General features: G+C 29.7%; 5 protein-coding genes and 2 long non-coding RNA genes across 21 annotated transcripts; 3 read left to right on the top strand and 4 right to left on the bottom strand.

The window, feature by feature from the left end:
- The first annotated feature begins 21 nt into the window (after window positions 1–21).
- Window positions 22–6,514, top strand: LOC124947947 (serine--tRNA synthetase-like protein Slimp). Of its 2 annotated transcripts, XM_047490806.1 has the most exons (3): window positions 22–3,481; window positions 3,673–3,788; window positions 6,109–6,514. In XM_047490806.1, exon 1 carries the CDS (start codon window positions 22–24, stop codon window positions 1,432–1,434), a length of 1,413 nt encoding a protein of 470 aa, XP_047346762.1. In that variant the 3' UTR covers window positions 1,435–3,481; window positions 3,673–3,788; window positions 6,109–6,514. The 2 variants fall into 2 exon arrangements, with proteins under 2 accessions (XP_047346762.1, XP_047346761.1); XM_047490805.1 differs by lacking the exon at window positions 3,673–3,788.
- On the bottom strand, window positions 3,888–6,583 carry LOC124947948 (phospholipase A2 inhibitor). Of its 2 annotated transcripts, none has more exons than XM_047490808.1 (5): window positions 5,883–6,583; window positions 5,265–5,528; window positions 4,845–5,161; window positions 4,374–4,759; window positions 3,888–4,265 (listed from the first exon to the last, which is right to left on the bottom strand). In XM_047490808.1, the coding sequence occupies exons 2-5, from the start codon at window positions 5,520–5,522 to the stop codon at window positions 4,027–4,029; spliced, it is 1,200 nt and encodes a 399-aa protein (XP_047346764.1). In that variant the 5' UTR covers window positions 5,523–5,528; window positions 5,883–6,583; the 3' UTR covers window positions 3,888–4,026. The 2 variants fall into 2 exon arrangements, with proteins under 2 accessions (XP_047346764.1, XP_047346765.1); XM_047490809.1 differs by having other exon boundaries at window positions 4,374–4,744.
- A 312-nt stretch (window positions 6,584–6,895) lies between these two features.
- Window positions 6,896–12,590, bottom strand: LOC124947949 (CD9 antigen-like). Its single transcript, XM_047490810.1, has 4 exons — window positions 12,187–12,590; window positions 9,714–10,025; window positions 9,371–9,643; window positions 6,896–9,246 (listed from the first exon to the last, which is right to left on the bottom strand). Exons 1-4 carry the CDS (start codon window positions 12,250–12,252, stop codon window positions 9,094–9,096), a joined length of 804 nt encoding a protein of 267 aa, XP_047346766.1. The 5' UTR covers window positions 12,253–12,590; the 3' UTR covers window positions 6,896–9,093.
- LOC124947957 lies at window positions 8,461–13,167 on the top strand. 4 transcript variants are annotated; one of them, XR_007100555.1, is made up of 3 exons: window positions 8,461–9,658; window positions 9,734–11,577; window positions 12,028–13,166. It is a non-coding gene; the product is annotated as an uncharacterized LOC124947957 (long non-coding RNA). The 4 variants fall into 4 exon arrangements; XR_007100553.1 differs by having other exon boundaries at window positions 8,469–9,658; window positions 9,734–10,822; window positions 10,903–13,167; XR_007100552.1 differs by having other exon boundaries at window positions 8,470–9,658; window positions 9,734–10,756; window positions 10,862–13,167.
- Window positions 13,057–14,268, bottom strand: LOC124947953 (39S ribosomal protein L21, mitochondrial). The gene is made up of 4 exons (XM_047490822.1): window positions 14,109–14,268; window positions 13,700–13,822; window positions 13,300–13,620; window positions 13,057–13,217 (listed from the first exon to the last, which is right to left on the bottom strand). Exons 1-4 carry the CDS (start codon window positions 14,206–14,208, stop codon window positions 13,117–13,119), a joined length of 645 nt encoding a protein of 214 aa, XP_047346778.1. The 5' UTR covers window positions 14,209–14,268; the 3' UTR covers window positions 13,057–13,116.
- A 263-nt stretch (window positions 14,269–14,531) lies between these two features.
- On the top strand, window positions 14,532–25,557 carry LOC124947943 (cholinephosphotransferase 1). 9 transcript variants are annotated; one of them, XM_047490792.1, is made up of 12 exons: window positions 14,532–14,639; window positions 14,739–15,004; window positions 15,316–15,463; window positions 15,538–15,660; window positions 15,758–15,861; window positions 16,524–16,658; window positions 17,986–18,120; window positions 19,076–19,207; window positions 20,765–20,923; window positions 21,019–21,144; window positions 21,264–21,405; window positions 24,566–25,557. In XM_047490792.1, the coding sequence occupies exons 2-12, from the start codon at window positions 14,768–14,770 to the stop codon at window positions 24,640–24,642; spliced, it is 1,518 nt and encodes a 505-aa protein (XP_047346748.1). In that variant the 5' UTR covers window positions 14,532–14,639; window positions 14,739–14,767; the 3' UTR covers window positions 24,643–25,557. The 9 variants fall into 9 exon arrangements, with proteins under 9 accessions (XP_047346748.1, XP_047346751.1, XP_047346753.1 ...); XM_047490794.1 differs by lacking the exon at window positions 14,532–14,639 and adding an exon at window positions 14,641–14,658; XM_047490795.1 differs by lacking the exon at window positions 24,566–25,557 and adding an exon at window positions 21,722–21,881 and having other exon boundaries at window positions 14,624–15,004.
- On the bottom strand, window positions 15,382–20,070 carry LOC124947955. 2 transcript variants are annotated; one of them, XR_007100550.1, is made up of 4 exons: window positions 19,480–20,046; window positions 17,920–19,398; window positions 17,376–17,850; window positions 15,382–16,864 (listed from the first exon to the last, which is right to left on the bottom strand). It is a non-coding gene; the product is annotated as an uncharacterized LOC124947955 (long non-coding RNA). The 2 variants fall into 2 exon arrangements; XR_007100549.1 differs by having other exon boundaries at window positions 15,382–17,850; window positions 19,480–20,070.
- Window positions 25,558–26,730: the final 1,173 nt, after the last annotated feature.

Below are 26,730 nucleotides of genomic sequence, written 5' to 3'. Positions count from 1 at the left end.
GTGATATATACATTTTTGATAATGGCAAGCAAATTTATAATACAATATGCTATTAATTACAACTTGAGTCATTTAAATCATAGTTTTTTAAAAAATATTTTTTATGTAACAAACAGAAAGTATGCATCAACACTATATATTTCTGGTAGAAATGCCAACAAAACTTTTGCATTTATTTCACCTTATTTAGACTTTGATGAACGTTTTGATGATATCGATAAATTGCAGAGAGAATTAAAATTGCGTAAACTTAATATGGATGCAATAGAAATGAAAAAAGCATGGAACTTTTATAAAACTATTGAAGCAAATAACATAACTCTAGAAATTAGAAGGAAAGAGGTTTCATCAGAAATAATATCATTACGAGAAAAGAAAGAAAAAACTGTTGAAGATGAGCAACAATTAGCAAACTTACTTTTGCAGGCTAAAATAATTAAGCAAGATATAAAAGCTGTTAAAGAATTGCGATGGGATCTAGACGAAAGTATTATAGAAAAATTGTTAAAATTACCGAATAGATTACATGAAAGAACACCACCAGAAACACCTATAATATTACAAAATATTGGAAAGTTATGTGTTTTACCAGAAAATAATAGAAAAAGTCATATTGAAATAGGGAAATTACTTAATCTAGTTGAATATAAAAATCCAATGACTTATTATTTATTAAATGACGCAGCTTTATTTGAATACAGATTATTAAATTTAGCTGGAAAAATACTTAGTGATAATAATTTAATCAGAATTACAGGATCAGATTTTTGTCGTAGTATATTAGTTGAAGGTTCTAGTTTAAATCACGAAGATCCTATAGAGACTTTTATATTAGAAAATATTAATGAATCCGATAGAGATTTATTAAATCATATGCATTTAGTTGGTGGGGCAAGTTTAACATCTATGCTAGGAATTCATGCAAAACAGTTAATAATGCCACAATATTTTCCAATAAAGTATTATTCAGTTGGTAGACAATATAAACCGATTCCTAAAGAAACCACATTATCTGGTTTATTTACTGTTTGCCAAGCATCGGCTATACATATCTTCTTAATGATAAACGATACAGAATCTATAAAATGCACAACTGAATTTGAAAAAATGTTAGAAATTATTTGTGAATTTTATAATAATATTACGGATCATTATCGGGTCGTTATGCGATCGGCACCAGAATTACAAATATATGAAGAAATGAGAATATCTTTTGAATTATGGTCATCTTTCTCTGAACAATACATTGAAGTTGGTCATATTTCAATGTATGGCAAATATTTTAGTAAGAGATTATTAATAGGATATGAAACAACAGAAGGTAAAGAATTTCCTTCGATCATATCTGGTACAATGCTCTCTGTACCTCGAATATTAGGATGTTTGCTGGAAGAAAATCCTAACAAACTTGTAATACCTTCAAAAAATCTTTGAACAAATATCTATTTATCATCTAATAGACACAGAATTAAATTAAAAAGAAACCATTTTAAATAATTAAGATATTGGCATCTAGAAAGTATGAAATTATTCATTATATGTTATATTGTAATTAAATGTAAAAGAAAATAAAATTTATTAGGAAATTAACATAAGACTGCTCATCATTGTCTTCTATGCGAAGTGTATGTGACTTCAGCGACAAATGTAGACAAAATATGAACTACGAGTGCAAGTTGAGAATATTGACCCCATCATGCGCTTATCAGATTCGTTTCACAAGTTTATAGAAAATAATAAATATAATTGATACATATAATAATTATGTATAATAAATAAATAATAAATTTGTGACAGAAAACAAGATTTTGTTGAATGTTTTGTCAAAAATAATTAATGAATACTTATATATTAAATATATTTATTAATTATTATTATAGTAGATGCCGAAACATATTTTGATTTTTATAAAAAATAATATATAATATTTAAATATATATTCAATAATTATTATTTTTGATAAAATAATTAATACAATCTTATTTTTAATTACAAACTTATACATTTTATACATATTTGTCATTAAACGAAATTAAACCGGTGCTATATCTTATCTAATATAAATCACTGTGAAGCTCATGTCAGATACTAATGAAGGAAATAAATATGAGAAATTGGATATCGTAAGTTTATTCTAGTAATACTTTACTAATCATCAAGGAAGGAAGAACTTAAAAAATTTCAGATTCGAATGTAAAAAATATATAAAAACATTACTTACTTCTTATGTTAACACTTACATATTACGTATTTCTAATTGTTTATCAACCTAAAATATATTTTCATAATTATATACGCTTTACTGTTATATTCCGAGAATTTTAAAAAATGAATAAAGATTTTTTTTTATTAAATTTTGAAAATGTATAATAGATTCATAAAATTTACTTTTCCCAGCTCTAAATATTGTTTCTATTATTCTGTATTTTGACGTATATCAATAAATTTTTTAAACATTTTTGATATCAGGCTTCTCCATATGAGGACTGTGAAGTGCATTTCTTTGTGATTGAAATAAAACAGAAAATCTAAGTATTAATTTACGCATGCAATCAAACAAGTATTCATCTATTTTACGGAAACAAAACACATACACCATTCAAGCGTGATATAAAAATCAGTAGTGGGGATACGAGTTTCTTCTCTTTTGCTGCACATTTTAAGGAGTGCCACTATACAAAACTTTTTCCTCGCGAAAAATGTTGAAAACAGCGTTTATGTCAACAATGAATTTAAACATAATTTTTGATCGATTTTTACGAATAAGTTCTTATTTTAAAGATGAAGGTTTAAACGATGACACGGCTTTTCTAAATTTTTGAAAAAACTTTATTTTTATGCATAAACGATTCTATTAGAAACATTATTTTTTGACATGAGTTTTTAAAAAAAAAATAAAACTTATTCAAAAATTTTAAAAAGCCATATACTCGTTTAAATATTCATCTTTAAAATGCAATCTTCTTTATCAAAAAACGGTTAAGAATTGCAACTGGGTTCATTGTTGGCGTTAACTATTATAAAGCCAGGGTTAATGTGAGCAGTCATAACAAATGATCTTATGTTGTGTGTGTTTATCTGTAATTGTGTGTATAATCATAATTTTTATAAGTTATAACTACGACCGATCATAATACGAAGATGAGAAGAAGAAAGTTATTTTATATCGAAATAAAATAAATATTTTATTTGTAACATCGAACAAAATCAAAATTTACATATCCAAGAAGGATTTAATTTGCTTTAAATGATGGACCAATTAGAAAATTCGGAAATGCCGCCTTATCTCATACCTCCTTTTTTTATAGGATATCTTTGTGTGTAAAGAATATGTTGATAGATATCTCAGAAGAGAAAAATCCTTGGTTTGGAGGACTCTCAAAGAGGGCTCTTATTATCTATTGTAGCAAAAGTTTACCGTTTAATAAGAACGTATAAGGACTGTACATCTGGCAAAATATATGATGAAAATATAACATCTGTGAGTAAAACTAATTAATAAAAATATTAAGGTTTCATTTTAGTCATATAACTATTGGATATATAGATAAGGTTTATAATGATAAAACTGACTACTTTGTTTTCAAAAGACAAAGTATAATATATTATAAGTTATAACACAGCAAATAGAAAAAATCAAATTTTTTATAGAATTAGTTAAATTCTTTATAGATATTGGCATTCCTGTAAAAAAGTTTTTATGATTTATTCAACAACAACTTGTGAAACTACCAGGACATAGTAAAAGATTATGTATGATCAAAAATTTATAAACATTATTTATCAAGGTAAAAAAAATGATGCACTTGTAAAATGATATAATTTTTAATGAACTAACTTACTTATTAAGGCTTATATTAATATATGAAAAAATTATTATACTTAAAATGTTTTAAACAAAGACAACAATTTATTTCACTATTTTTTAATAATTATAATAATGAATGTTCATTAAGTTATTGGTAATTATTTAGAATAAGAAACTTATAGTAAATCTTCAATTTACTATATATCCTTACGGGTTTCTTATACATCCTCACGAGTTTCTCCAGTAGCTATAGTAGTATATCGAACTCTTTTATTAACAGAATTTAAAATTGGCTCAAATTTTTTCTGGAGTTTTATACGTTGAAGATAAATGAGAGCACATACTAAAACAATGAGCAGAAATGATAAAAAATAAAGTGCCACTGTAGTTCCTTTTTTAGACATTCTTAATCTTAGAGAACAATTAGCAGTTTCATGAATTTTCTGTGGCATTCCATCTGGAAAAGAAGATAACATAGAAAAATCGACTGATGTAAATTTTAAATAAGATAAACGTGTGATCTTAGCTATCTAAGAGGTTTAAAAATATCATTTATCTTAATCACCTTCTAAACATTGTAAGCTGCTCTTATTTCTTATGAAAGCTTTGGTCTTGTTCATCCATTTAATAAAGGGATTAAGTTTACAGGAACACACAAATGGATTTTTTGAGAAATCCACAGTGAATGACTGATTCTGTTTAACGAGCGATTCCATAACACGAATATCATAATCTAAGATGGTCGTAAATTTATTCCGTTGAAGATCCAAAAAACGTAACTTATGAAGGCAGGACAGATTGAAATGCAGTCCTGTCAAAGCATTGTCCCCTAAATGTAAATCCAAAAGATTCGGTAGATCACAGAAAACGTTTGCATCTCTGAACTCTGATATCTCATTTTGCTCCAAATGCAATTTCATGAGTTGAGTGAGATTGCTGATGAGATAAGATCTATTTAGTCGTTATTTAAAAAAAAAAAGAAAAAAAAAAACGAAGAGAAGAAAAATGAAGAAAGATTAAGAGTAAAGATTTCTACCTATTAACGAATATATCATGAAGAGTGGCCGCTAGATCTCTTGGTTGACCATCCTCGAAAGCGTCTGTTAAATGCAATTCTAAAAGAGATACGAAGTTGGAGAATACTCTAGGATGACTTCTACCAGGGTCGAGTGAAAGCTCGTTAAAATCAAGAATAAGACGTTCCACTTGTTTAACATGATGATAAGCTTTTCCACGAATTTCCCGAATTTTATTATTAGACATATCGATTACTCGTAAATATGGCAATCTGTCCAACGTGCCGAATATGTTCCATGGTAATTCTTTGAGATTGTTACCCGTAAATATTAATACCTGTAAAAAAGAAATAAAAAAAAGGTCATCAGGCCAATATATATATATATATGCACACATAAAAATAGATACTTTAAAATTAGACAATAAAAATCAGAAAGACCTGAGTCGCATTAGGAAGATGTTCCAGTGGCGTGGTATCGTAAAATTCTGAATTCGTACAATTCACGACATATTGGTGATGACCGTTGTAACATGTCCTTAAACAATGACAACGATTTTTAAAAGCATCTCCGCAATTATGTATCGAACTTTCATTAGTCTCAAGATTGTGCCAGTTAGGATCATTGCAATCAATTTCTGCCCAAGCTATGATCGTCATCGACAGTAAAATAACAACTGTTAGGTACGAGGTATCCATCGTGATCTTAAAAAATAGAATATGTGATTAAAAAACATGTAAGAGATAATTGCGACGATAAACAAAAGAAATTAATAATAATAATTATTATTATTAATTTTTAATTAAATTTTTTAATATAATTTAAATTTTAATTATTATTTATATTAATAATTATTATTATTAATTTTTAATTAATAATAATAATTATTAATATAAATAATAATTATTATTAATATAAATAATAATAATAATTATTATTATTAAAAAGAGGTAACATAAAAGAAAAAAATAAATAACGAAGTTAAGTGGAATGCATAAACTTTTGTACCATTGTTCGCATTGATGAATCATAAAAAATAGTAGTATAAAAAAACTTACGCATGTCACGTAACTGATGAACTATTTTCGATAAAGGGCGATCGAAACCGTTCTGTTCTTTGATCGCTGATCACTGGTTTTTTAAAATCGTTTGAATGTCTTCATTATTTTCAAGAATAATCTTCGATTAAAGAGAGAATCTTAACACTTCTTTGCAATGCATGCTTATCATATTTCTTGTTTATTCGATGCTGAGATAGGAACGTCTCTTTTTCTTTCCTTCTAGAATGGTACCGTCAAAGAAAGTTTTCGTGGAACTGGATTACAAAGAAAAAAAAAAAAAGGGGAAAAAAAAAAGAAAGAAAGAACCAAGAGAAAAAAATAAACGTCCTGGTGTATATCTGGGTCGACTAAAAACGATACGTAAGAAGATGGAAGCGCGAGGAAAGCGTAGTGAAACTGGTCAAGAGAAGCACGAGACACGGCACGTAGCATCGCCGAGCCGCACTTGGGTCCGACCGCACCTGTGGGCCCACTGGCCGCCCACTTTTCCACTTACCCCCACTTACCGCGGTCACCAAACACCTACCGACTATAAAGGGGACTTTTTATCTTGCTCTCATCTACAGCTTATTTATCTTCTATTTTTTGTTCTACAGGAAACGAAGAAAATATATCTTGATTCGTTGGAATCCAACTGTCTTGCTTGTGAAAACTGACTATTCTAATCGTTAAATTATTTTAATGTTTTTTAGTTATTTCTTTTTAAGTTTATTTATCGCTTTAATAACTTCTAATCACTTGGTCGTAATGCATAAACAGCGAACGCGTAGATGTCTAAAAACGAACAATGAAATTACAATATTAAATATTTTTCATGTTTTTTTGAAAAATAGAAGTATATGTGTGTATATATATATATTTATTATAGTGGAAATAATCCGAAATTCAACAGCAATGATTTTTTTTTTATATTAGTTCGTATAAAAAATAATATCTTTTCGTTTTTACGTGTAAAAATTCATCATTATTTTTTAAAAGCGCGAATGGTATATGAATTGTTAAAAGAACCAGATGTGTAAACGGGATTTATTCGACATTGGACTCGTATAGTTCCTTATTTGTACATACATATGTATCACTATATGAGTCATATAGGCATGAATATTCGTGAAGATTCCTCGTATGGATCGGTAAAGATTTGTATAAAGATAACGTAACCATACGTGAATTATTTTATAAGTATTTACATACTGAGAAGTATTAAATATATCCATATAAAAAAGTAAATATAAACGATGAGAACATATATTATTTATCCATATACATCTATCTTATATTATTATCAAAGTGGAATGAAATGCATGAACAAAGAAATCTCCACATATTCTTGTATATATTATATTTATAATTTTAATAACAACGGCTATGATTTCTCTGCTTATCAATTTTATAATGGTTATTTCGTTATGAATTTAACATTTTTTATAAGCTATGAATATTTTATCGCATATAATCTATACATATACTTATAATGTGTATTTATGCTCGCAATGAGTAAATTTTTTTGGAACAAATTGGAAGAAAATTATGGTAAATAATAAAAACTTGGCAGTAACTGTGATAATTACGAGTATATAAAAGAAAATTGGAATATTAACTATCGTGAATATATATATATATATAATTAATAGTTCATGAATAATGCATATACACACGTAACTTATTGTTAGTTTAGATTGTGAAGTTATTCGTTATATAAATTGAACGTAATTATGAACACATAAATGAATTATTTTTCTACATCTTTTATACTATTGCCAATTGTGGATATATATACATATACATATATATATATATATATATATATATATATCATATATGGAAATATATTTGCATATTAAACTTCTTTTTGTTTTGGTATATATAGTACACGTTCTTGTTGCTTAACTTAAGTTCTAAAAATATAAATTAAGCGCTTAATTAAATTTCTGACGAATCTACAAAAAAGTATAAGATCATGATTTTTTTCTATAATATACAATAGCGGAGAATACATTTAGCATTATTACTAAAGTGTTAACGATAAGAGTTACGCGCAAAAACGTATATTAATAAAGCAAATTATTTTTCTTTTTTGATAATCATTAACAATTTACAATTAAACCACTGTGGACTAGACTCTGTGGGTGTTACACTATGTCTATATTTTGATTTGAAACACATGCACTCTCGCGCGCACGCATACGCGCACACACACACACAACACACACACACACACACTATAAGAGACAATCGAAATATTTGCTTGTATTTGTACCATGTTCATCACCAAGGCAGTGCATGCATGATTCTTGCTTAAACTTTTTCATGTGTATTTCAACAATAAATAATATCTGTCAATGTCTTTGATTCGCGCAACGCCCCACATCGTCTATTTATTCATTTAAGAAATATATGTTTGTACATGCACGTACGTACATATGTATGTATGCATATATGTATGTATGTATGTATGTATATATGTATATGTGTATATATGTGTATATATATATATATATATATATATATATATATATATATATAATATATATATATATTAAAATCGATACCAATCTTTTTTGGTGTATAACTTTGGCCTGAAAAAAGCATACGATGCGTAGGTACTCTAAACATTACATAATTTCTATGTTCTTGAGCATTTATTAAAATATGCGATCTTAAAAATCACACAACGTAAATCTAATTAAATTCGGAGATTCAGTGCAGTTGAGATTTTATCGTTTCAGTCGTTTTGAACCTATTCTTTAATCTCATAAAAGTTATTAAACAAGTAAATGTAAATAATTACGACATTGAAGTTCTTACAAAGAAAAAAGGAGAAAAAGAGAATTAAAAAATACATGAAATACAAATACAAATAAACTCGTAATACATATTCTCATAAATACGGAGAAGTTTTGTGCAATACGAATTCGAATATCGTTGATATTGTGTGCCATTAAAAATGATATCGATTTCTTCGCATTATCGTAAATAAATTTACGATTCCCTATCCTCAGAAATTTCTTATAATCCATTAAATTATTTCGATTGGTCTTTCGAGTGGTTCTCTTTATGCGTTAAGAATTATACAAAATAAGAAAGAATGATATAAAATGATATCGATCGATCTTGGCACAAAGTAGAACAACGATATCAGTTATTGCGTTTGAATATTATATGGAAAAATTGGACGAAGAAGGACCCTGAATACAGAACGCAGATCATTTTAGGCTTTATATCTATCCGACGTTCCGCTTGCGCAGCATAAAATCAAGGCAAATATCAAACCTAGAAGTTCAAGGATACCGACGGCTATCGCAACGCCGATTACAATACAACTTTGACTTTTCAATGCTTCCACCAATTTGTCTATGCATCCCTGAAATCATAAGTGATAATTAGCACATCGTAAGATGCTTTTTCTCATCAGACTAACGACAGAGAGATGATACTTTACCTGTGGATCATTAAATAATAAAAAAAACAACAATATTCTAAGTTACCTCGTTATATATAGCAGGACTAATTATATCTGCTATTTTGAGATTACGAGCTAAATCGCAAGCTACACTGTCCTTATCCTTGCAACAGGATTTCGGTACTTTGTACGCATTGTTCGATTTTGATGAAACGGTTAAACTAAGAGGAATGGAAGAATCGAAATTGGCAAATGTACTGCCAGCCCAATCAGCTGGTCCTGTAGCTCCACAACATCCAAGACCCGATTGAAAGGCATCCACTGTTTGAGTACGAACATCGACGGATCCATACTCCTTCTAAAAAAGAAAAAAGTACGTATTATAGACGTCAATAAAAAAGAAAAAGAATTGAAGAAATAATAGATACCTTAACGGTGTTGATTACAGATGATTTTACGAGCTCTTCGAGACGTTCACTGTTGGTATAGAGCCAAACACCAGCGGCAATTTGTGCAACTATTACGACCAATAGACAACTGAAAAAGCCTACGAGCATACATTGAGATTCACGAAAGGCTCCGCAACATCCAAGGAAGGCTACCACAAGCATGACGAGTCCAGCAGCTAGCAAGATGTAAAGGCCTGCGTTGAAATTGTGTTGTTCTTGTGCCAAGGACACGAGAAAGGTTTGATCGGTTAACATCCATATCGCCAGGACCACTGCTGCTAATCCAACCGCCTGAAGAGAATCGAAAGGGAAAAAAAAAACAAATTACTCCTCCCGGGAGATAGAATAGCAATGACGTAACGAAAAAGGAAAAGCTCACCAGTAATAAGAAAAATATGTAAAAAAAATTTGTATATCTTGTTAATATTTATTACGTTTTAATATATGTGATCGAGCCAATATCTCTGTTGGATAGATTTATTATTCTAAGTACATTCTACTTATCTATGTCATACTTCAATACTTCCTAACCTCTCATAAAACTAGGTTAGAGCGTAGGCCGGGAGCATATTCGTTGTATGACGAGAAGCCTATATTTAAACGTGTTTATGTTTATAAATAAAGATTTCGTGAAGGCGAAATAATCGTGAGAAATAAATAAAATGTTCATTTCGTGTGCATTCCGATTAGTGGGATTTCATTGAGATGCGGTATTATATACCTTTCAAATGCAAAAGAAGGAAAGAAAAAAAATAAAAAAGAAAAAAAAAACAGAAAAAGAAAATGCGAATAAGAGTAGAGTAATATTGCAAAATGAGTTTTCGTTGAGCCCAGATGTAATCAATACAGCTGCGCTAGAATTACTCTTGCTGGGAGATAGAATAGCAATGACGTAACGAAAAAGAAAAAGGCCCAACGGTAATAAGATTATTATTTCATGATATCACGAATGAAGAAATATATTTGTTGCTTCTTATTCATTTTCATCTACTTCATCATTTTTATCGCTTAGCGATATTAAAGTGAGTCATAATAGTATTTCCGGCACATAAGACGATGATGATTTCGATTAATTATTACGTAGTACGGTAACGTAATCCATTTATTTTTTTTTCTCTATACTTTAGCTATGTGTATTTCTTTTAAATGGATCTATGTACTATCCTAGAGGAAGAGAAAAAGGAATTTCCATTAGAATTATGTACGTGACCTGAAACCTGACTCTTACGAGGAAGTCTCTGCACCAAAAGGACTGCCCATTGACGGGTTTTACCGAACGAAAGGAACTTTTGAAAGAGGAAAAGGAAAGAAATAAACAAATGAATAAAGAGAAACAGATGTTGGGATCTGCGTTTGACTGAAAGCTCTTTTAAAAATGAAAAATAATGGAAAAAGAATAATACACGTAGTGTTCCATATATATACGCTTGACGACCCATTTCAACGTAGCATGTTTGCCTTTTTTGCTCCCCTTTTATTTTATATACATATTACATATATAATACATCTATGTATTTATTTTTTCTTTTTTCTGTAGTTTCTAAAGCTTTTGTTCTTTTCTTTTGTCTAATGAAGTGTAGCCACTCCTTGTTATATGGTAACGTAAACGATCCCTAACTACATGAGTTTTATCGATAATCTCTTACTCTTTATCGATAAATTCGATCGTTTGCGTTTATGTGCGAGTATGCGCGCTTGTCCTTTTTAACGCTCCGTTGTGATTTTATCGTAAGAGAAAAAACAGCAAAAAAGACGAGAAAATACTTGGATACAAAACAAAGAAGTTAAAGATTCTTATACATTTACTCGAAACATTTACGATGTTTGAATAGTAGATAAATGCGTGAGTACATATGATGCGTGAATTGTAAGATACATTTTAGATATAAATTTGTCCTTCAAGCATGAATTGCGTTGCATATATAAATAAAACGAAAATATATTCCTTGAAGAAACAACCAGCCTAAAGCATCATCGAAGAACTGTAATATAATATAAACGTGTATATACAACTGTATATACACTTTTGTATATACAGTTATATATATATATACTATATATTCACGTTTGTATTATATAATTAAATGTAGAATTGTAATATAATACAACAGTGTATATACAATGTGATACAAAATACCGAACATATGGTTATATATATGTATATCACGTATTTATCACGTATATATATATATATATCAAATCATACTACACATGTTTGTTGGACACAGCCTCTTAAAAATATTTTTTTGTATTTTTCTTTTTTTAATAAATTTCAATTGATAAATTTTTATAGAAGAAATGTATATATATTATAACCTATACCGAGGTAATTATCAGCAATTATTCATAAATCGCATTATGATGAAATTTCAAGATCTTAGAGGAGACTTCTCATTGGTTGAATATATAACGAGAGAATCAATCCAAAGGGAGATGACCAAAATAAACTCACCCAAAAGACAAGATTTACCCACACGAGGGCGTATTTAATAAATCCGTAACACTTGGGAAGCACCATGTTTTCTTGTTTTTCTTTCTTTTTTTTTATCTGTTCTTTTTCTTTTTCCTTTTTTCTTTTTGATTGCTCTTAAACGCGCGTTAAAGAATCGTTGTTAAAAAGACACAGTGAAAAATTGCGTTTTTGACACTGTTTTTGTACGTCTCTCTTAATCGTAAATGAACACCATAAAATATTTCTCGACACTAAGCGACACTTTCAAACGTTATTACTAACAAATTTCACAAAATTTCTGATGTTTCTTTACGTTTGGTTAGGTCAAAATGCGAATGAAAAATATGAACTACACTCCACGCCACGCAACGCGTCGCGGTCGACTGCCAATCGACAGCGTTATGCGTTGCTTCCATGGCCGCGCGCGCCATGGATTTTCACGGTGAAGGCGTGCTCATCTCATTCGAAAAGCGTACTGACGTCAACCGTTAAAAGTAAAAATTACATTGCATTCACGATATACATATGTCCTTCCTCTTTTCTATTTACTCCTGCGCACGCGCTTTTCTCTTTTGAATTTTGGAAGATATCTATTAACTTTAATTTTCGTTTTCGTTTAATACGATTTAAATCGAATCTTTTTATGTGACTATAATCTATGATAAATATTATTACAAACGTATGGAAAAGTTATTTAAAGAATACAAGAGTTCTTAATAGTACATTGACTATAATGTTTGTACTTTGTGCTAGAATCGGTAAGGTGTTGGATAAAAAGAAGTGATTCTTTGTCTATGTTAACAAACATGGTCGAGTGTAGGTACAATGATAACAAAGGGATAATATAAGTGTCTTATCGTTCACGGAATGTTCTTCATCGTATACTATTTTTAATGGATAAATATATTTTTTATACATTTTACTTTGGTATTAATATATTCTATCTAATCCTTCCACCTCTTTCGTTTTATCGATATTGCCATTTATGTTTATAGAGTTTATTCTCAACATTGTGTGTTGTACTCGATAAACTGAAATAATAAAATGATTAAGCAGGTTATAGATAGGTAATAGTTATCTAATATAGTTATACTTATGTTATTTTTATCTTACAATTTAATCTACGATATTGTTTCCTCTTTTTCATTCTAAAATGATATTTTGTATGTGATAATGTCTTTTCAATAACAGTGGCATCGATCGAAACCAATTCTCGATTTAAAATAGGCTTTCCTACAAGAGTAAAATCAGTGCCACCAACTAGCAATACTTTTTCAAGTTTTAATTTATCCCCTATTGTAGGAGGCCAATATCCTTGCATAATTATGATGTCATTCTCTGTGACTTTAAATTGTTTGCCACATATGTGAACAATTGCAAACAATCTACCTACTCTATCTGTTGCTATTTGGTTGTTGATCTCCTTTATCACATCTAAAAATGAACTTCTATAAGCATGTGTTCTTAGGTTTTCTTATTATCCATTAATATATTTGTATGTATACAAATAAACCTATCATTAGGTTTTCCTTTTCTTCATTATATTCTGGTACTTCGACTTGATGTTTTGGTATAGCAGGCATCCATGGCAAAAATGTACGATATGTGGCTCTTCCAGGTTTCCATAGACATAGTGCTGGCACAAAGAATAATCTATTACATTTTGTATACAAATGTATTTCTTATATGCAACATTAGTTATAGGTCCTTTACAAAGTGTTAAAACAATATATGTCACATAGTAACTTTATATTTTAAAAAAGAAACCATTGAAATTTAATTTTATATATACTTTATAGCAAACGTCATATATATATTACACAATTATAGTAAAGTGTAAAGAATTGAGGTTACTTTCGATCTTAAGTTCTAGTAATTGCAATCAAGATCTTTTATACGATTTTAACAGATATTTTTATTACCTGGATGTGTTGTTCTATATAATGAAGATGGATTTAATTTTTTTAAACAATTATAGGCAGCGAATCGAAACTCATTTGCAAAGGTAGTTAAAGCCGCCATGCTTTTCGAGTTATAAACTGCTGATATCAAATCATCATCTATTTAATAACCCAAAATATGAACAGTATTTCGTATTAGATAAAAGAGAGAAAAAATATGTATCAGGAAAAGTTTATCTTACGACTTATCACTGAGTAAACTGATAAAATGATAGTGTTCAATGTAAGAAAGAAGTAAAAAATATATTAATATTTTTAGAGAATAGTAAAAAAGAATGAATATATATTGAAAATATACTAGAATCAAATAAAATTTTGTATAATTAATAAGAAAAGGTATACAAATTTTTTGAATAAAAAAAATCATTAAATTATGATGCTGAAATCAATACTGATTTTATTATGTCTAAAGTCGTATATTGAATTTACGCGCTTTTTTACAAGCAGAAAGTCTAGTTCCGGCTTGATGCGTACTAGTAGTGCGGAGATGTCGTATGTATTCAGACAAACGGTTACTTGTTATGTTTAGCAATTGTGCTTGTTCATACTGCGAAGAATCGATGAGTGTTGTATTATTTTAATTCTTTTTAGGCGCTTTGAGTAGCCGCGAAATTCGAAATATGCAGTTTTATAAAGAAAAATTACTCTCACCTGGACAATTGAAGCGATTAAGTGAGCACAAATATAGTTGCACAACTAATAGTCTTTTGGATGCATTTCTTCAACCCTGGTGGGACTGGCTTGTCAGCAAGGTTCCACTTTGGCTTGCACCGAATTTAATTACTATATTGGGTCTAATTGTCAATATTGTTACTACATTAATATTAGTGTATTATAGCCCCGATGCAAAAGTTGAGGTATATATAACCTAAGTTTTCTTTATCATCGCATATAACTAACGATAAGCATTATACAGCATATTAAAGATACCAACATGGTCTATGAACGAATGTTTTAAATATGTTTTTATATTATCTAAATTGTGCATTTATTTTATTTGCTATTTTTCTTTTGACATAATAATAGCAAATTCATGTTTAATGTTTTTTGAACAAAATTTTATTATTGTTATGCTTATTATTTACTTAAATTTATTTTTATGGTTAGTAATTAATCATTAAGTATAATAGTTAAGATTTACTTGTTTGAAATATTATTGTTATTATAGGCACCTAGATGGGCATGTTTTTTATGTGCGTTGGGTTTATTTATTTACCAAAGTTTGGATGCTATTGATGGCAAACAGGCTAGAAGAACTGGTACGTCTACACCATTGGGAGAATTATTTGATCATGGATGTGATTCAATATCCACAGGTAATTATTTTATTATAACTGTAATGTTAAAACATTATTTTATATTTTTAATTTCATTTATTTGTATTTTTCAGTATTCGTAGCATTATCCGCATGTATAGCTGTACAGTTGGGATATTATCCAACATGGATGTTCTTCCAATGTTTTTGCGCAATGACTTTATTTTATTGCGCGCATTGGCAAACTTATGTCTCAGGTAAACAGAATTTGTTTTCCAAGATATGATATAACTAGATACAGTGTTTTATATATTTATTGTTGATTTTATATATTGATATATTCTTTTTTAACAGGATCTTTAAGATTTGGAAAAGTGGATGTAACAGAAGCTCAGTTCACCATCATAGGAATACATCTTGTTTCTGCTATTTTTGGACCTAAGATTTGGATGATGGAGGTTGTATCTTTTTTTTCTTACATTTCATCCATATTGTTGAATTTTATTTGTAGTGAGTCACACATATTCGAAAATTTTTATTTTACTGTATTTTCTCCTATTATTTTCTTTTTAAAATTTTGAGTTACTACAATGAATAGTTTGATCTATTTGCTATGAAAACTTATTTTTATTATGAATAAAGGAAGCACAAATAATCACAAGTAATATAGGCGTTATATGGTTAGCAAACATATATGCGAGGAATTAAGTAGTAAAAGGATGGCTCAAATTTTTCTTAGCATTTCATAAGAATTGGCTAGTCATTGCTAACCTTGCTTTTATAATATGTTTAACATGCTGATGTATTATATACAAAATAATATTAAAATTACCCCTCCGATGTATATTGCATAGTAGAGTTAACTCAAATAGATCTATGATTATTATTATCGTACAGTTTTTGTTTAATTAATTTATTTATTTTTTTCATTTTTTTTACGAATCTTACAATTACAAAAGGTGCTATTCTCGTATTCTTTATTAAGAATACGAAATATACACATATAAATTGAATAATAATATAAAAATAAGGAAATAGGAATAGAGAAAATGACTCATGGAGTTTGGAAAAATATATCCGTGTTATTTTTTCATGAGTCTAACGTGAACATTTCTTCCAGATACCATACATTGATGGTTTTCTGTTGAAATATTTAATAGGAGTTATGACAGTGGTGTGTGCTCTGGCAAACTTATATTCCATATTTTCGGTGATTTTCACCGGAGGAGTGGGCAAGAATGGTTCGACTGTGGCTGTAAGTTCGAAAATTAGATTTTTCGGTTGAACATACGGAAATGGGATCAGCATGGCATGAAGAGCAGTGCTGGAAGTACTTCTATATACCGCCAATACTTAACAACTTAATACACATTTTATTTCCATATTCCCCAATGAATTGTTTACGTTGATCCTATATCATCAATTTCCTTGTATAATTACGATTCCTCGCCAATCATTTGTCTAAGTTTCAAATATTTAATGAACTTATTAGTATGTCATCTTACGAACTAAAAAGAGATATTTTACATTTATGCAAAGTATCAAGACGTTATAAAGCCGTTTGAACGTTGCACGATGAAATGCATTTTTTCAAAAATTTTTACAACGTAGAGATGTTACGTTCGAATGTAATTTATTGTTCTGTATATAAATATAGGTTCTTAAGCGTTCTTTCATTCGTATTATTACAGTGTATATATAGAATTTTTGCTGCAATTATTTTCTTTTTTTTTTTTTTTTTCTTTTTTTGTATTTTAATCATTGGTGCTTGGTGTAGAATTTAAAAGCGACGTAATAATATCGCAAATTTAATATTTATTCATCGAGGAGATTTTTTTCCTCGATCAGAATTTTTTTAATTTTACAATATGATTAGTTTTTATATTTCGCGTCAATAATCGAGGTTTTCCCAATAATTTATCATTCTGTCAAATCTCTTTCGATTTGAGATTATCGCTAATCCCATAATTACCTTAATTGGTGTCAAATCGAAGTCCATTAATTAACGTATTAACAAGATTATGCAATATTTGTTTCTTCCTTAGTTTTTCCCACCACATGTCTTCTCCCCTGCTTATACTTTTGCGTTCGTTTCTTTTTGTTGATCGACTATATAGAATAAAATAAACAGTAACAATAACAGCAATACGACAACGACGAAAACACATACACTTTTACTTAGCAATTAATTGTGCTTCCTTTTAAGTATGCCTCTATAAAAAGAGTATAGTAAAGATATTGAATAATGTATCGTCTTCAATGATGATGATCCATGTTTCTTTTAAATTGCGACCGAAGAAGAGTGCTGTAATTTGCTGTTATGTACCTCATAATCGTCTCATCTTCGAGTATTTTTGGCTTTTCTCTATTTGATCTCATTCCGGATTAGAGTCGAATCGTTGATAATCGAAAAGGAATGAATTGGAAGGTCTGCGTTCTTTAGATGACTATAGAGACATGAAGAATTCGTGCCAACGTTGAATACAATCGAGTGTGATAGTAGATATAAAACTTACATAAAAGTTTTTCTCTTCTGCTCTTCACGATCTTCTTAAAGAGTAAGATTTTCTGGATTTGTTTAGATCCCTATGCTCGGTCTGGGCACACTCAGTTGTTACGTGGCAGCGATATTTTACGCGGGCTACGCGCACGTCTTTCTTCAATTTTGTAAAGTCTTTGAATCCGGTGGAATTGGAAAGAACGGTTCGACAATTGCAGTAAGTTCGAAGAAAAAGAAACAAAACAGACCAAACAAAAAAAAAGATTTGATCGCTCGCACAGTATTTTAAAAAATTAAAAAAAAAAATACTGGAAAAAAATATGTTTAACCTCTGTTACCTCTGCCAGTGTAGATTAGAACAAACTTTTCTCACCAAATTTTGCAACAGTTTCTTACGCTTGATAATCACTTTTTCTTTGTTTCTTTTCCTCTTTCTCTGTTTCTTTTCCTCTTTCTCTGTCTTTTTCTTTCTAATATCTAGCTCTCTCCCTCTCTCTTTCTCTCCTTCCCTTTCTCTCTCTCTCTCTCTCTCTCTCTCTCTCTCTCTCTCTCTCTCTCTCTCTTTCTCTCCTACAACTATCCTATCCATAGTACCTACTTTCTCTATTTTTCTAATTAATCATTTCCATTGTGGGAGGACATATATAACTAGCACCTACCATCTCGAACTGCCTCTGTTAGGGATGAATACGGTATATCTTTTACTTGTACTATCTGGTACCTTGGTGCACTCTTGTGCAATGCGATGTTGAAAGTCATTTATTTATCGTCATTTCGTACTCGATATTTTTAATCTTATGAGATTGCTGAGGTATCTGAATTGGATTCTGTTTGTGGTTATGGCGATGATGGTCGAGTAGGAGAGCAATATTTCGTTCTTTATTATACAGATATAAAAATTTTGACTATCATTGTGGATGTATCGAATGAAAATCATTTCAAGGGCATTTTATTTCTCTTTCTCTTCTTCTAATTATCTTTCTATTTACATTCCTTTATATATACATACACACAAACACACGCACATATATATTTCAATTTCTCTCTCTCTCTCTCTTTCTCTCTCAAGATGCTTAGATATAATAATGAAATGTATTAAAGCGATTAAGAATATTCACTCTGCTTGCTGTTGAAGCCAACTAACGGAAAGATGTTTCGTATCGCTCATGCAGTTGCCATATACTGGCACAGAGGTCAAGATCTTTCCATTATGGATCGCCGTGGGCATCGCTATTTTACTTGCACAAAGCAGTATATCCGTCATTCTTGCCGGTGGTGTCGGAAAAAATGGCTCCACCGTCGCAGTAAGTCAGAGTTTTACAGACATATCTAAGTCCACTGTGTAGTGCACTTTGTACATATCTTTTGATTTAGGCCCAACATGGTACTTTGTGTATTATTCGTGTATGCGTTGATAAGCGAGTGATCCGGAGGTAATTATCCGTTTAAGTTTTCCTTCGTTACGTTTGAACGTTTTGTAAAGGCTTTGTTGTTTCTTAAAAAAAAAAAAAGAGAAGCCATAATGTAAACACCATAATCTAAAGTTAATTTTACATAAAACATTACAATACGTTACAATGTTACGAAGATTTCTGACGTTCGTGTAGGTTGCTTCTGATATTGGCTAGATTGCAAAAAAAAAATATATATATATATATATATGCATATATATATATATATATATATATATATATATATATACAAACACATCGCCTGCTTATTATTTGGCCATGTTCTGTGCTTTCGATCGACGAATTAGTCTCATTTCGTAGTGTCTTGATAGAGGTCGAAGGTTTATAAGATTACACGAATATTTTTCACAAAGAATAATTCTCTACTTGCTTATCGTTATTCATGCTGAACTGGGCCTAAATCTTACAAAAAAGCATCACAGACATTGTTTGTAACACTCTGTTCGTATTCGCCGATGTGTTCAATAAGGTTTATACTACACTCAAAACGCGTTTCTCTTCCTCCCCCCTTTCTCTCTTTCTCTTTCTCTCTCTTTCTCGTTTAAGGATTTGACCATTATAAAAATTTAGGGAGCATTTTTCTTTATAACTTGTCCTGTTCCACGTTCACTACCGATCCAATGTCAATTTATCGAACAATTCGCGTACGTATCTTGCATGAATCTTTAGCCAAAATCGTAGGAACGCCAGTAAAATCATTTGTCGATTTCTGTTGGCTTCATTCTTTTCTTTTCTTTTCTTTTCTTTTCTTTTCTTTTCTCTTTATGAAAATGTCTCACATCTTTCTCTTTATGAAAATGTCTCACATCTTTCTCTTTATATATATATATATATATATATATATATATATATATATATATATATCTTTCTCTCTTTTTCTGTTTTGCTAGATTTTTATCTTTGTCTCTCGCTTTATCTTTCCTGCAGGTTTTTATGTGTTATATTTCCCTTACTATTTATAATTCTACGCATGAACTCTTGCTAGCACCGCTTGGTATATTTAGAAATAAATTATGTATGCATACAGTCGTCGAGTAATGTCTGCAACAGAGGGACCGATAAATAATTGGGGTTCATAAATATTTTAATCATTCATCATAATGAATAATTAATTATCAGTCTCTTATTATGTTCATTTTTATTATTTTAGCTTATGCCATAAAAAGAGATAAAATTGTATGATACATGTAAAAAAGAAATTAATGTTTTACATTCAGTTCATTATTTCTGTTCTAACGTTATTTTTTTATTTTGTCTGTAGTCGTAATTGAGTAGTAGATGAGTATAATAATAATAATAAGAAGAAGAAAAAGGATCTTTTAAAAGAGTACAAAAATATCTGTCGATTTTTCTGGACGGTTTTATTGCATAACGATAATTGAATTTCAGGGAACATCGGTTCTGTCGCCGATCATCCCATTTAGTTTCGTGGTAGTTCCAGCTTTCATAATTTATAGGAAAAGTACTGAACACGTATACGAAAATCATCCCGCGTTGTATATACTTGCATTTGGGATGGTTGCAGCAAAAGTTACCAATCGATTAGTGGTAAGTATATTATAGAAGAATTCTGACAAAATAGAAAAGTAAATTAGTTCATGTTTCCTTTCATAATATATGACATTGTTTTTCTTGATTTTCAGGTCGCTCATATGACGAAAAACGAAATGCAATATTTAGATAGTTCCTTAATCGGTCCAGCCATGCTGTTTCTTAACCAATATTTCAACTTTTTTATCAAAGAGTACTACGTTCTCTGGTTGTGCTTCGTAAGTGTTCCCGTCTCTTATATCGTCGTTTACTCATCTCGATAAGAACCACAAGCTAAATCCCAAGGTATGAAGTTTTTATTTTTATACAAAAAATCGAACTGATCTATGTTGTTTAGATTTGGGTCACGTTGGACCTTCTGCGATATAGTGCTCAAGTCTGCCTTGAAATTTGTGATCATATGAAGATAAAGCTATTCAGAATACCGGTGGGGGATCATCGCACTATCGGCCCTCAGCTTAACGTCGCCGAAAAAAATGGTACTAATAGGTCTCAACGTAACAAATTGCAAAAAAAACACCACTAAGACTTACTTGTGATAATAAATGATCTGTATCATTTATTTTATATGTATAAAAACGGGATACATAACGTGTAACGGAAAGTAATAGGTATTCAGTTTAAATTTAATTACTCTAATTGTACAGATATCCTTTGAACAGTACAGCCCATTTGTTATCACATTAATTTATAATATATAGCTATTCCATAAACTACTAGTAAAATCCGAATCGGTGATATATCGATCTTTATAGTTCATATTTACGATGATCATCGCCACATATATACTTTCAGTAAAAGGGAAAAAAGATTACGAGTAAGGTGTAATTTGCTCGAATTCATAAATAAGAAAAGCTGTCCGTAGCTGGTCAAAGTCTATCTCTTTTATGGGCGCACGGAAACATTTTGTAAAATTAATTACATCTCGATTAATGATCGATGTAGTGAACCACCATGAAAAGATATTATTTAAGATTCGGTATTTAATGGGAAAATATATGCTGGTTGGTTGCTTGGTTGATTAGAGTAGAAAAAAGAAGGAGAGTATAATTTGAATTTTCTGCGGTAAGATAAAAATTCGCGCTGATGCATTACATCACGGTTGAGTAATGCAAGCAGGTGCACCTTAAGTCATTTCTCTTTTGCTAATTTACATAAAGATACATACATATAAATACAAGTATATTATAGAGATTATCGAAATTTATTTTGATAATATTTCTGCCTTTTGCAGAAATGTCCTTTGTAAACTTTGGAGATACTGATATACATAGGTATTAAGTTCATTATGATATAACACTCTGGAATGAGATAGATAATATTTATTTCTCAATATTGTTTCTATGTGATCGAAATTTTTTCCTGCACCCGCATACAGTTCGAATACATTTTATATATATATATATATATATATATATATATATATATATATATTAAATATATTATATGTATATATATGTATATATATATATATATATGAATATATATATATATATGAATATATATATATATATATATATATATATATATATATATACTAAAAATATATATATACTCACACCCATATATATATATATATATATATATATACACATAAACATATGCATATCTTTATTTATGTGTGTATATATTAATATAGATTATACTTTTTTCACCGATAAAGAAAATATAGAAAATTAGATGGTCTGATTTTTAATGGAACTTAGTTGCAAATTTAATTATTTCTTTCTAGAAGACACTTTCTTGCACTACACGTAATAAAATCATGGCATTTGTGTGTAATACTGTCACAGGTATCTCGTGAACGTACACTTTTTCTTTTAATAGTATATCTGTATACGTATCAATCTTGTACATATAATATTAGTCGGTAAAATGAAAAAAATGTTGTTCTAGGAATTGCGTTGACGTTAAATCATATAGAAAATATTAGTATAATCGAACGAGATAATAATATCGTACATATTTACGTAACCTATTAAACAATTTTTATTACGATTATTAGAGACTTTAATTATATCTTAAACCTAATGTTACACATTTTCACCTTTGTGTCTTTAGGAATGAAATCCTATTTTTATGCATCGATCGAGCTTCTTTCAGAGTAATGTCATATACTAATTTGATTGTTATCTCGCGTAAAGCATTTCTCTTACAACATAACTGTGCTTTGAATCATCCTTGATGAAAATGTTTTCCATTTAAAACTTTTCCCATTTTATTTCTGGGAGTTATTACCAAATTTTTTAATGTACCTAGGAAATTGTAAAATAATGTATTCGATGAACGATTTTACCATCAGATTGTTACACATTAGTGATATGAAAAAATTTTAAGATAATTAAACTGTTGCAAGTGATCATTTAAATAACGAGAGAGCAACTTTCTGCTTGGATTATTTATTTATTTTTTTTTTTTTTTAATTAAAAAAGAAAAAAGAATAGAAAAATAGTAAGAGAACGTATTCGGTAGAAAGTTCAAATTTTGTGCATCGACTGTATCCTTATTCTTCTTGATAAACGAGTTTACCACCATTTGCCATTTTTCATTTAATATAACCAATCTAATCGTAAAGCTACTACATATTACGCTTATTATTCTGTCTCTTTTTGCACTTTTGAAAAAAAATTGAAATATGCAAGGTAGTATGCTTTATTCACACTACATTCTTTGAACTCTCTCTCACTCTCTCTCTCTCTCTCTCTCTCTTTCTCTCTCTCTCTCTCTCTCTCTCTCTCTCTCTCTCTCTCTCTTTCTCTCTCTCTCTTTCTCTCTCTCTCTCTGCGGCTCTCTTATCTCTTTCTATCTTTCTTATAGTTGTCACGTAAGTATGTCTATTTTGACCAACAAATAAAAAAAATAATAAGAAAAAAGAAAACGAACAATTCGACTTAAAAATTAATTTAAAACGAAAAGTCATACGACTCTTTTTTTTATCTTTTTATCCTGTTCTTCTCATTCATTGATAACGTTGCCACAGTAAAATGTTAAATCAAATGTAATTATCAATAAATATACAAAATATCCTTATATTTCTCTTTCGAAAAATTGTACTTCTTTCTTGCATGAAATTATTGCGATGAAACAATTATCACGTGTTCGTTAAATTTTATATTTCCTTATAATTATATTTCCTTATTATTAACACATTTATTATTAATCTATGTAAAACAGCATGTTTTGTATCTAATAATTTTCACTATTAACAATACTTACGCACAGTAACATTTATAGATGCTTGCTCTGCTGCATGTATAGCTTGCATCCATTTTTAAAATCGACTAGAAAAAAAAAAGAAAAAAAAATATCTTTTACAATCTTTTTTATTTGTGATGATATCTATATGAAACATTTTTTTTCATTTTCATTATTTAATAATAATTAACAATTAATTCTATGTGATAATTAAAATGATGATTGTATCGGAATGCTTAAATGTGTTCGCATGGAAAAGAGAGATGGTGTTGAAATTTCGTCCACCTTTTTTTATTTTTTTTATTTTTCTTTCTTTGTGAACGTTTGAAATTTTACAAAAAATATTAGTGAACGATTTTATGAGAAAAACGTAGATCATTATTACAAATAAATATATTTTATCGTTCTATTTGTATTGGTATGCATGAAGAGTTTTGTTTACAGTTCACATGGTCATCGAACAGGAGCCGCTGTTAAACGAGGATTATCATCATGGCTCTGATACCGCCCTCGACATCTGACGTTTACCATAGCGTATGGTAACATCGATTGTACCAATATATTAAACATATTCTATTTACGAATTGTATAAAAAAGAATCTACACGCAAGGAGTTCTTTACTTAATTATAATATTTGGATGTAAAAGTCGGATGTACAGTATTTTTTACTAGCGTTGAAGAATTGAAAAAAAAAAGGTTTTTGTATACTACAAATCGTATGAAGGAACGTTCTTATACGTTTCCTAAAGTTATTTATTTATTTCTATTCTTATCAGTAGACGTTGAGAATTTTTCATTGCAAGTATATTTCCGTTTTATCAATTGATTATTTGTAAAGAAATTAGGCAAAAAAATGATTGTAATTTTTCTTTTCAGTTTTGAAGCATCATTCTTTTAGGTTTCTTTCTATTTTTATTTAAACGATCGTATCTTTAAGAAATTGTCTATGTATCAACATGACAACGATATGCAGCCCGTTGCTTCGATAAGGTCTCATTAATAATAAACATATATATATATATATATATATATATATATATGTCTATGAAAAGACTCGGGCTAAAATTATTGTATTGACTTATATACATACAACATACATATTTATGCACGCTAAAAGTGAAAAAGTTAAGTAAAATTAATTAAGATGAAACATTGTATAATCGTTGCGACGATGTAAATTCGTATATTCAATTATGCATCTCTATAACTACGATCACAAATGTAACCAAACGTAAGGATTTCAGAAATTCGTCGTTTGGAAATTGCGTTGTGCTAAAAAAGAAAACAGAAAAATAAAACAAAACAAAAAGTATAGGTAAAAAAGAAAAAAGAAAAAAAAAAGAAAAGTTGTAAACTTTTCACCGTCCACTGATAAATTTATCACAGAGCCGGAATGTAAATGGTAAAAGTAATAATAATATATGAGATCCTCAAATTGAACAGCTGTGTCGATTTAATTCTCGTTAAAAGAACACGTCGGTCATACCAATATACATACAATATTTCACGTATAGAAACGTAAATTAGTTACACTTTACTTTCTTCCAAGGAATAAAAAAGAAAGAAAAAAAATCAAGCAGAAGAAAATAGTAAAAGGATTAACTCAGAATAAAAGGGCCAGTTTATTTTAAGAAGACCACAAAAAAGAAAATTGTTAAGCGTATCAGTAAGCAGCGAAAAGAGTAATTTTAACAGTAAAAATTAAACGTGAACGTCAAACTGAGGAAGAGGTAATAAACGAATGAGAGAGGGGAGAGAAAGAGAGAGAGAGAGAGAGAAAAGAGGAGCTGGATGCAAGGTAAGCCAGACCCTTGTCGATTCGAGGGCGTTATTGATCGATTCTACTGGTAGAGTTAGCTAGCTCGAGTGGTCCCACGAGTCCAGTCGATGGTTAGCGCGTGTTAACTGCGCGCATCGGTCGAACATCTTAAACACTACATCTAACACGAATAATAATAGGTAAGACGATCATGAAGGAAATTTAGGTTGGACTTAGTGTAGTTGTCACAGATGAAAAAGAAAAAGAAAATGATCGTTTGTTTGTACAATTGTTTGGCGAAGGCGCTCGCTCGCTCGATCCGCTCCTGCACGTTCGCGCCTGCCTGGAAGAAGAAATAGCGAGTGTGCTATCAGTGCTAAGCGATATCGTTAGTCGTTTTAGCTAGTCCGTTAGTTCGGTTAGCTTCGAAAATTTTCCTGTTCCTCGTTAGCAGGAAACTTGACGGGAAGTATCCCTCTCCTTTTCTTTCTTCCGACATGTGGTTATCACAAGGCGAACAGTAAGAAGTATTCTCTGATTAACAGGTAATTTTACGTTGATGTACATCGTATATTTGGACATTCTAGAAAAAATCTAGGATGACTTCATCATATATCGATATGTTCATTCATTAGTCTATTTTTTTTTGGTTTGTTAAATGTATAAATGAAAGATCAATATAGATAATGATCAATCGATAATTCAAAGAGCGCCTCTAGCGAACTTCAGTCCTTGTTCCTCTTTAAATTTAGACCCTGATTACGACATTTAAAAATAATCTGATATTTTGATAATTGTGTTAATCTTTTATGTTCTTTATTCTATTTATTTAATTTATTCTTCGTCAAT

Source organism: Vespa velutina, chromosome 3, assembly GCF_912470025.1.
Source record: "Vespa velutina chromosome 3, iVesVel2.1, whole genome shotgun sequence".
Classification (NCBI taxonomy): Eukaryota; Metazoa; Arthropoda; class Insecta; order Hymenoptera; family Vespidae; genus Vespa; species Vespa velutina.
Note: the sequence above shows the minus strand (reverse complement) of the source record. Positions and strands in the feature narration are given on the sequence as shown.